At 43.2% G+C, this 11,667-nt stretch overlaps 1 protein-coding gene across 1 annotated transcript; it reads right to left on the bottom strand.

The window, feature by feature from the left end:
- Positions 1–2,327: 2,327 nt before the first annotated feature.
- On the bottom strand, positions 2,328–5,062 carry LOC114349911 (SUN domain-containing protein 2). The gene is made up of 4 exons (XM_028300501.1): positions 4,874–5,062; positions 4,290–4,448; positions 2,927–3,213; positions 2,328–2,631 (listed from the first exon to the last, which is right to left on the bottom strand). The coding sequence occupies exons 1-4, from the start codon at positions 5,060–5,062 to the stop codon at positions 2,328–2,330; spliced, it is 939 nt and encodes a 312-aa protein (XP_028156302.1).
- Positions 5,063–11,667: the final 6,605 nt, after the last annotated feature.

Below are 11,667 nucleotides of genomic sequence, written 5' to 3'. Positions count from 1 at the left end.
ATGAGAATTGAATCTTTTACATATTTCAGTTTCTGTTTTAATGTTAATTACAATGTATCGATATTGAATACTACAATAAGTACTCTGCCGGCCTTAGCAAGGTAGAGAATGAAGTTTTAGTAAGGGAAGAATTAAAACTGAAATGATTTCCGTAACTAACTGCATATTTAAATGCGGTGAAAAGAGTAAAGAATCCTTTGCCGTTTAGTGAGAACTAGAAAATGTTATATTGCTGTAATACCTGTAAGCTGTAATGCAATGAGTGCGTCTTTTGAACTGTTTTCAATAACCTTCCGATTGTGCACCAATATTTTCAGTAAATATTGCTTGGTCCTTCAAAAAAGACATACAAATCGCCTGTCGCTTATCGCTCGAGCCCAGTGCGGAAGCGCGGCGGACGCCTGAGCGAGCGCGGACACTGCGGCACATTCAACCGAGGTACTATTGCCAGTAATCCTTTCTCGCAAGCCTTTCACGAGACGCGCCGACGCCGCAGATATTAATATTGTCAAATATTTTGGCGGGCGAGGCATTGTGCTATTGTGTACGCATCAAATGACGAGCTACGGATTTTACCACCACTTTTAGATCTTCGAAAGTATGATTTGAAACGAGGCTATTTGGCGTGTATTTGAATCATTTTTATCTCATGAGACGTTACGTGAAATTAGAATAAAAGTTGAGAGTAGAGCGGCAGTCCATGCCAGATTGGGACTGATGTGATGCGTGAACTTTAGCAAATAAGGATCGTTTTCAATAATAATTATACTAATGTCTACTAAAAACTTTTTGACTTTATCAAAATTGCTTTCAGAAACCTCCTATTTTAGGCAGACACTACTGAGTTGAGGAGCAGCATCGAATTAAGCCATGAAGAGTTCTAAACCCGACTATACATTAATATTTTTGGTACAAAAATGGTCGTGTGTTTTTGGCAAACATGGATTTAAAACAATTGAACAAATCCTTAATTTTGCATTATTTCTGAGATAGGAAAATTAGGTAAAGTACCTACTTAAATGGTAGAGACCCGTAATACTCAGTTCTACCCCTTACAAATCCTTAATGTAAAAATTACTTGAACATTAGCACGGACATAAGTAATGAACAATGTTCATGTGTGCGTGTAACACGTGTACCTACGTGCAAACTGTCCTACTGGGTTAAATGTTTGCTTATTCACGACATAAATAGATGAGCATACAAATGAATCTGGACACAAAATGTATGTAGTTTCATTAATAATTGTCAAGTAGAGACGAGCGAGACGTTTGAACTAAGATCACATCATTAATATTGAGTGGTACTTGTGGGCGGTGTCCACAGAAAAGATACATTTCATGGAGAAATGCTTTCACCCTTTTCGACTCCTATCTATATTTCAAAGGAAGGTCTACTGAGTACTTAAGTCTAGAAAAAATGCTCTTTAGTGTGTGATGGCGCATTTTAGCGTAATGGTTATCGCACGGGAGACGTAATGAATGTTGATTTTCCGCCTGTCTTTTGTATTGAGATAGTTCTAGTTACGTGATTATTACTTTCCCTATTTTTTACAATACATACATATTTTAACGTTAATGTTTATTATAGCTGGATAGGTAACTAAAGATGTAAGTAAGTAAATAGTCATTGTGATCGTCGTTTTCCGTAGAGTCTGAAGATTTATTGCAAGCAATTAGAATTCCTCGCTCCGCCACAAATAACATTGACATCTACAATAATACGTTACAGCTATACCTACCTACATAATAGGTTAGCGTATACTCTTTTCCTCACCAACAAATGGAAAAATACCTTATATTTAACTACTTACTGAATTAATGCAATAATAAGCAATGGATATGTAAGTATAAACTATGTTTTTTTTGCTCTTGCAGAAGCATGTGGATTTGAACCGTTCAAAAAATAAATAATAACCATCAGTTAGGGCCGGTCAACCCATTAGTGCGGGCGCAGCGGGAGCTCATGATCACTTTGCTGTTGTTAATTTATGTGCTTTGTCGCATTGTCCAGCGCACAATAGCCGCATTTTTATAGCCGGGCTGCTGGACACCCAGATTAACATCTATGGTTGGCTTCGGCTTTCTCTCGTTTTGTGCAAGCACAATGCTCTAACCGGGCACCTGGCATTAATGGCCAAACGTAATGGATATCGCCGAAAAAATTACTGCTACCTATTGCTTTTGTGCAAAAGGGTTCGGCTAACACAATTGATGTCCAAGAAATAAATAAACATTTGATGTGTCTCCCTTCTTATAGGTACGTAAACGCAAACAATAACTCTTTGACCCGTTTTATTAAAATAAGTTATGACTTACCTATAAATATTACTCGTTTTCGATTCTAAGATCTGCATCATCGCTGGCCGTCGTTGCTCGAGGAGCCTGCCCAGTGACCAAGTCTCCGTGAACCCTGACTCTGTACACGCAGGTGTAAACGGGATGCCCCCAGTTGGTCAGCACTCGCACTCGCACTATATTGTAGCCCTTGGTCGAAGGGTGTTGCACTTCGAAATACTGAATAGGTTTGCCTTCTTTGTCGTATTCAAAACTGCCGAAGTCGTGTGGGTAAGGATCACTGCGAAATTCTAAGCCTTCTATTTGTATCAGGCGAGGAGCCGATGATATTTCTCTGTGTAAGAAACAAAGTTCGCTGTATGTTTATTATTCTACCGGTCAGCTAAAAAGCCCTAAAGTTCTGGACGGTACCTATTAAAGCCCTTGCCACATTACACCGGGCACCCTGATGCTAAATATGCGAATTACTGTACCAATGTGTGAACTCTTCCTAAATGCGTTGTGAGAGCTCTTTAACAAGTAAAGGGGTAAATGCTAATGCCAGATATTTTTTTATGAATAAAGCATCGTTACGACCGATTGTCTTCCTCATCTTAAAACATTACCTATCAATAGAACTGTGTACATACCTTGTAGGCGAAATATGCGCCGGTATGTGTTCCACGCTAAAGCCGGTGATTTGGACGGTGCCCAGCAGTCTTATTGTCGCCTCTCCGTGCGAGCCCTTGAAGGCCCAGCACTCGCCGGGCAGCGTTCCCGGGCGGATCATGGCGCGCGCGCCCAGGCACTCGCGGCACACCAGCGCCGTGAACACGTGCAGCGCCCAGCCCACCGGCGACTCGTAGATCACGTGCTCGGCGGTGTCGCCGGTACTCAGCACGCGACCACCGGCCGACTCCAGCGCGTAGTCGGCCACCTATATGGTAGGTAGGTAAGTGAAACGCCTTCTTATTAGGGTTGTGGACACCCTAATCAACATGGAATATATGGGGAGCCTATTTCGCCCATCACTTCGCCGGGCAGCGTGCCGGGCAGATCATGGCGCGCGCGCCCAGGCACTCGCGGCACCTACAGGTTGGTAATTGGGTGAAACGCCATCATATTTGGATACTGAACTCACTGTCAATCGACAAAGTTTTTAAGAGCAGTAAAGACGTAGACGACGTAGAGTATGACGACATTAGATCGCGAACTCAATTGACTAACAATGTACCTATTGATTTTAAAGCTACGGAAAATCTAATTTTACAGCCAATTGGAAAGTCACTCTGTTTTCAGGGCTAGAGTTAAGTTTTTTTACCCGACTACTTCTGAAGGAGGATTATTTATAGAAGAAATCGAACAAACTAGCCACATGAAAAAATATGTTACGGTCGTCTAATAATGAAATTGGAAATTAAAAAAATGGAAGGGTCACATCACATCGCGGTGTCGCGTTAAGTAAATATGTACCTATATTTGTTTTGTGCCGGTCGTAGTCGTGCACATCGAGCGCCTGCTGGCTATCGCGGCGCGCGGAGGGTTGCAGCGCGTCGAAGACAGTCGCTCCATTTAACCGTAGTGCCACTCCATCTCGCCTTTGAACCGCTCATACTTGTGGTATGCGACCTGCATACTACCTGTCGGTCGTAGTCGTGCACGTCGAACGCCTGCTGGATCGTGCGGCGCGCGGAGGGATGCAGCAAGTCTTTGCCGCGCTAAGCCAGCGGTTGCGGACTCGGCGAGCAGCGCTAAAGATAGCCGCTCCAACTCGCCATAGTGCCACTCCATCTCGCCTTTGAGTCACTCATGCTTGTGGTAAGTGACCCGTATTACCTGTCGGTCGTAATCGTGCACGTCGAGCGCCTGCTGGCCGGTACGGCGCGCGGAGGCATGCAGCGAGTTATTGCCGCGCTTAGCCAGCGGTTGCGGCCTCGGCGAGCAGCGCTGAAGACAGCCGCTCCATCTCGCCTTTGAGTCGTTCGTGCTTGTGGTATGAGACCTGCATATTACCTGTCGGTCGTAGTCATGCACGTCGAGCGCTTGCTGGCCGGTGCGGCGCGCGGAGGGCTGCAGCGCGTCCTTGGCGCGCTCGGCAGCGGCGGCCACGGCGGGCAGCGCCGAAGACAGCCGCTCCATCTCGCCTTTGAGTCGTTCGTGCTTGTGGTTCACCTTTTGTATTATATTTAATCGTTTAAGTATAAATAAACAAAGGGATTTATGTCGTTCTTATGTTCATCACTGGTCGCTCAACAGAAAATATTTATGTATAACTCATTGTACCTATAGACCAGGTACTAATCTAGGCATCCACCTATTCAAACCAAATGAATTTACTATTATTTTTTAGTAGCAATAGCAATGTTATATTATAAACATATATCGCTTGTAATATTATAAACCAGGTCATCTTTCCTTTAGCAGCTTGCTTCTTTTATATTTTGTACCTATGCTCAGTCATAATACATACCCCCGGGAGTTGGTTTAGGAAGAGGGGAGAAATAGGCACAAGTTTTTGCGTGAAAGACTGAAGAGCAACAAATCCATCCATTCTCTCATTGAACGAAACCGCAATCAACTTATAAAACATATCAAACCTCAGTCAGTCCCCTGGTGAGCTGCGTGACCACGTATCGTATATCGGAGAAGTCTCCGTCCAGCGGCTCGCGCGCCGGCCCCCAGAAGTACGCGTACACGTGCAACGCCAGCAGAAGTGATAGCGTCACGCACACGAATGAGCGGAATACGCTGCGGAGGCACCCGCCATTCTCGTACTCATACTCCATGATGAATTTATTAAAATTAAAGGGTTTGAAAAGACAACTCCAGAAAAGTAAACAAAGCGAAATGATCGACTGTGTCTTCTATCATTAATGTCAACCGTCATCAAAACCATAAACCAAGAATTTTTATAGGCTATAGAATCGAAAATAGTAACCCCGTATTGATATAGTTCCAAAATACTGAACTGTCCTATCCATGACATTGACAGCGGGGCGCCACCGTCAATACCGGATCGCTGGTTACGATTTCTGCCATGTTGGAAGCCATATAGTTGAACGAAGGTAGCGCCCCCCTGTCATTGAGTTTGGTGGGACAGTTCAGCGTGGGTCATCTATAGCAGTGCCTTCCTGTGTCATTTTTCCGTAGACAGAAAAAACTATTCTCTGTCTACGCATTTTTCCATACATTTTTCAGTGTTCCTGTTCCAACGAGGCAAAAATCCATACAAAAATCGGAACCAACAATCCAGTATTTGACAGTAGCGCCCCCCTGATGTCACAGATGGGACGGTTCAGCGGACATCATGAAAACCCTTGAAAACTTCAAAAAGAGAAGTGAGAAAATGCGAGGGTGGAAAATTCTTTAAAAAAAATCATAATACTTAGTTCTTTAAAGTTACGCGTAAATAAAAAGTAAGTCATAATAAAGTATACAATATTTATTAATTAAATACTATAAAAAGAATACAATCAACATCTACGAAAATGTATTTTTTAAGTTGTGACTTTAATTTGTATTGATGTAGGTACCGGCCCAGAAGTATATTAACTTATACAATGAGTTCCATCATATTGTATTTGTGTGCTGATTGCGAGTTTCAACCGATTGTTTTCGATGCGCGCTTCGAGAATTCGAATGACAACGCCATCTAGCGGTACGTTAACGAATTTCATGCGCGGCCGCAGTCACTCATCGAAGCCATCATGTGGAACTTGCATTATGCACTCTGTAGCTGTAGTCCGTAGATGCGAATGTTGCTTGGCAGCACGGTGGAGCCTCGTTACGCCTTCTGCGCCGAGGAAGCGTACTCGATCTGCGCGGCCGCTACAGACTTCATCGACTCGTGCGCCTGGTGGACATTGGCTCGCCACGCCTACCAAACAAAATAAACGATTGAATTATTTCATTCTGACTGAATACATACTTTTAAATTATGTCATATCTAAGTATGTTCGTACGAACGAACGAACGAACATACTTTTAAATTATAGCTGGGCGTGGTGATCATATAAACTGATATCAAAAGAATCCCAACATGCAAATAAAATAATATGTCATTCGAGGAACAACTTCGTGTGTGACTATAACTGAAGTGAGCAGTATTCGATCAGTAGCGAAATATGGACCCATGAATATGGAACATTACAGTAAAGCTCTTCAGTGATGTCACTCAGTGAGCTATGAGAAGGTCGACCGAAAGGTGACGTAAACAGGATTCTGAACGGAGATTACGTCTCGGTAAAGTGGAACACCCTACTGCTCGAGGGACCGACGATCTCAAGTAAATAACCGGCAGTGGCTAGATGAAAAAAGCGGGAGCAGTTTTAAGGCTTCCACAGACCAAACGCGGGGCAGTAGCAGCGCAGTTTGAATGCGGGCCCGCGCAAGTTGTAATACAAGAAACTCTTTGAAGTGTGTCACACCTAATTTGAACGCGGGCCCGCGCTCCAACCGCGCCGCACTGCAACTGCCGAACGACAAACGATGCGGCGCGGGTGCGGGACAGAAGCGCGCTGTTGTATTACTATGGCGGCCATATTAGCATGACACACCGGACGCAGGGCGGTAGCAGCGAGCGGTTTTCGAATATTTAAATTTTTGACAGCCGCCCGCGTTGCAACTGCTTCAGTGTGCCTCAGCCGCGCTGCAACTGACCCGCACTGCTTCTGACCTGCGTTTGGTCTGTGGAAGCCTTTGTGGCTAATGTAGCCGTCCAGCAATGAACTGGCTTTGGCTGAACCGATAATAGGAATGTTTCCTGGGTAAAAAGCAAGACTTTTAATTAGTCCGTCAGTTAGCTTGTATAAATAAATAAATATCCTTGGACATTTTACACTGCGCTTCTAGTCCCAAACTAAGCAAAGCTTGTACTATGGGTGCTAGACAACGGATATAAACATACTTAAGGGTCATTCCATAAAAATCTGTATATTTTCGACGTCATTTTGTCCGTAACTTTTTTAAGATGCTTTTGAATACTTTATTAGTGTAAATTATAGTTTATTAATTAATTATGTTATGTCTAGAAGGGCCAGTCACTTTATGCTTTATTTTAGGAGAAATTATAATTTTAAATTTTTTCATACTACATTACTCCTATATGACTGCTAATAAAGTATAAAACATATAACCTTAACATTTATAGATAAGTTAATATACATAAGGGGCCATCCATAAAGTACGTCACACAAATTTCATGATTTTTTGACCCCCCCTCCGTCCTTGTCACATGTGGTCACATTTCTGAGAACACATGTTTCCGCAACAACTGGCATGTTTGCACTAATTCAAAAAACGGCTGCCGCAAAGCCAGTATGGTCTGAGGATAACTTCGTATCGTCAGGCCTGGCTCACTCCGCGCGGTACATCCAATAATTACCTACAGCGAAGCGCCCCGCCGGCGGGTATTATATCAGTCGAGTGTCACGCGCGCGCCCGTCAGGACGCTGGCGTGCGTTGTAGTACCTAATTCTATGATCGAAGTATTATTTAAAAATGGACATAAACAGAAAGAAATATTGTGCGGCGTTCGGGTGTTTAAATTCGAAAAGAAATCTACCGGATTTATCTTTTTTTTTCGCTTCCCAAATATGCTGAAAGGTATGTTGGCCATGTAGGTGATCAATAATACTTAGGGTAGTATAGGAACCTAACCTACCATGACTACTGCTCAGAATGCGTTCGTTCGTTTCATCCAAATGACGTCCACTGCTGGACAAAGGCCTCTCCCAAGGTTTTCCATAATGAATGCGTACTTACTCGCACCGGCTTATTGCGTGTACATTGACGACTTCAAACGGATCGTAATTTAATTCATAATTCGAGAAATATTTTTCGACAGCCTCCGGACTTATAAACGACTGATTAGCTCCGGTGTCTATAAGTAATTTTAAAGGTGGGTTCAATATCTGAACATACGGGAGTTGTCTCTGGGTTTGCAAGTTTAATTCTATTTTGGTTTGTCTGAGCGGGCTGGCTCCTGAAAATCCTCGGCCTTGCTAGGTGAAGGACTTTCTTCCGTAATTTCACAAACGGGTTCGGTATTAAATAGTTCTGGATAATTATAATTGGGTGCATAAAAAATATCATTAGAATAGTCAATGTATTCGCAATAGGGCATGCTGTTATCGCCGTGATAGTAATCTGAGTAGCCATCGAAATAAGGTCCGTATTCATAATCCAAGCAATCATTAAAATTCATTTCTCGCGTTTTAAAGTAATTACTTGGTGGTGGATTACCAAACCTACGCCAATCATGACCACTAGGTGGTAAAGGTTTGCTAACAAAGTGGCTTACGCCGCTCATGGGTTTGGGTGCCTGATAATTAGCAACGGGTGGATTCCTATTGGGCATTCTGAACACATGACTTTGTGGATTATAATTTGGAGGTGGAGCACTGAACATCTGCTGGGTACGTGTCGGTCCACGGTTCAGTTGTGGTTGAACTGGGTTTGGTCGCCATTGCTGGGACGGCTGGGGTATACGGAATGGTTGAGGTTGAGGACGAGATGGCCCTGGCATGCTAAAACCTAGAGGCTTTGAAGATGGCATTGGTGGCATGGGAAAATAATTAGGAACTAATCTGGCTCCTAACCTCTTCCCTATGGATGTACGGGTAACGGTAACTCTTGGTATAAACTGGTAGCTCGTCAGTAGTCTTGATCGAGTGTTTGATCTGATTTGTAAAAGTTAAAGCCTCGCCTTCGATATAAAATACGTCTGCATATTGAGCGCATAAATTTTGTAAGTTCGCGCGCTCTTCAGCGTTCAAATGGCTAGTCCGTAGACGCGAGAGAACGTCCGTAGCACGTTTAGATAGCTTCGTAACGCTTTGATGACGCGGGTCACGCGGTTCACTACTCGTAGTATGAGGGTGACGTAATTCGCTCGTAGCATAGGTAAGTTCCGTAGCATTTAGTTCGCGCTCGGTACGCGTGGACTCTACATTATAGATCTCTGCGCTAACCTGGCGGTCGACGGAAAAAATGACGTCATTATGACTTGGGTTTGATATCTCTAAATATCCGCGATTATTTTTAACGCTGGTTAAACATTCTCCTACAATGCAATTAGATATTACCTGTTCTGGGATAAACGCATCTCCGTCTCTGACATTGATAGGTAATTTAATTAATTTAGAGGAACGCCCTGGAATGATGTCTTCATACAGGTTAACGTTCCGGGAATCATAGACATGAATCGGGTTAGAAGCGTGCCGTGTAATAAGTAACTTATTTTTAAAATCAATTGACGATTCCCATTTGTTCAATAAATCTGACCCAATTAAACCGTCGAAATAATTATGGAATTTATAGACAAAAAGTGTAACATCGGTCGTGTCATTGAATTCCGAGAAACACGGTAGCGTAATAGAATAATCGCACCGGCTTATTGCGTGTACATTGACGACTTCAAACGGATCGTAATTTAATTCATAATTCGAGAAATATTTTTCGACAGCCTCCGGACTTATAAACGACTGATTAGCTCCGGTGTCTATAAGTAATTTTAAAGGTGGGTTCAATATCTGAACATACGGGAGTTGTCTCTGGGTTTGCAAGTTTAATTCTATTTTGGTTTGTCTGAGCGGGCTGGCTCCTGAAAATCCTCGGCCTTGCTAGGTGAAGGACTTTCTTCCGTAATTTCACAAACGGGTTCGGTATTAAATAGTTCTGGATAATTATAATTGGGTGCATAAAAAATATCATTAGAATAGTCAATGTATTCGCAATAGGGCATGCTGTTATCGCCGTGATAGTAATCTGAGTAGCCATCGAAATAAGGTCCGTATTCATAATCCAAGCAATCATTAAAATTCATTTCTCGCGTTTTAAAGTAATTACTTGGTGGTGGATTACCAAACCTACGCCAATCATGACCACTAGGTGGTAAAGGTTTGCTAACAAAGTGGCTTACGCCGCTCATGGGTTTGGGTGCCTGATAATTAGCAACGGGTGGATTCCTATTGGGCATTCTGAACACATGACTTTGTGGGTTATAATTTGGAGGTGGAGCACTGAACATCTGCTGGGTACGTGTCGGTCCACGGTTCAGTTGTGGTTGAACTGGGTTTGGTCGCCATTGCTGGGACGGCTGGGGTATACGGAATGGTTGAGGTTGAGGACGAGATGGCCCTGGCATGCTAAAACCTAGAGGCTTTGAAGATGGCATTGGTGGCATGGGAAAATAATTAGGAGGGCTATAAATTGGTTTAGTAGGTGGAGGTAAAATGAAAGATTGCGATTTCCTATCGGGCAATTGCTCATTTCTCTGCTGTAAATATAAGGTATTAATTTCCTCCTGTACAAATTCTAGCGCTTGCTCTATAGATGCGGGCCGCATGCATCGAATACGCGAACCCAGCGGTTCCTTGAGGCCGCGTAAATATGATTGCAAGGTTAATTTTTTGTATAACTGACGTTTGGCCTCTACTGTAGTGGGAACACTATCATGCAAAGTTACGTATGTCATTATAGTGCTGAAAAGGGTCTGACAGCGCTCATAAAATTCCTGCGGTGTGCTATGGCCCTGAGACTGTAATGCTAAATCATTGTACAACGCGGTTTCATCGCGTTGATCGGCAAAGTTATTAATTAACGCATTTCTTATGCCTTGCCAATCGCTAGGAATGCCATGTGAATTTATAAGACGGGCGGCGGGCCCTGTGACTTTATTTAAAATGCCGTTTAATAAGGCCTGGTTTTCCAATTCGTGTCCCGGCCCTGTGTTAACGTGTCTGAGCACGAGTTGATCGCACAAATGTATGAAACGAGTTAACACGTTGGGGTTCCCGTCAAATTCCGGGAGTAATCTAAGGGATTTAAAGATGTTGTCTACGGGATCTGACATTATTTCGACTTCTTCCTCTATTACTTCCTCTATATTCCTATGTGCGTCTAACCTATTAATCCTATCTAACCTAGGGGAATCGGACCCCGATCGTCTAGGATGGAAAATTTTGGAAAGGGATAATTAAACTAGGAAAGGTAAAAAGGATTACACAGTAAAAGGAGAGCAACACATGAAAGATTCAAATGTACTCACAGTTTCATAATCTTGGTTTTCTCTGGCTATTGGTATCGATGTCTGGATGCCTGCGCTGCTGCACGTCGTAGGTTCAGGATACTCAGGATGCGACTTGATAGCCACGCGGTCGTCTTCTTCTAGAGTCTTCTCGATGAAGCGCGAGTCCGACCGTGAGTATCCTACCGACTGCGCCAAATACGTACGGCGGCAGCGATAGTCTCAAAAAAAACCAATTTACTTTAAACTAATTTAATTAAAGATATAAAAATTACAATTACAAATTAATTATAACTAGAGCGATTGACCAAGTTCGATGTTGGAACCAAAGTGATCGATGTGGCGGTGGCGCGATGGGACGCG

The sequence above is a fragment of the Ostrinia furnacalis genome, unplaced genomic scaffold (genome assembly GCF_004193835.3).
Source record: "Ostrinia furnacalis isolate ACB-3 unplaced genomic scaffold, ASM419383v2 OfSCF0726, whole genome shotgun sequence".
Lineage (NCBI taxonomy): Eukaryota > Metazoa > Arthropoda > Insecta > Lepidoptera > Crambidae > Ostrinia > Ostrinia furnacalis.
This window is presented reverse-complemented; position numbering and strand designations above follow the sequence as displayed.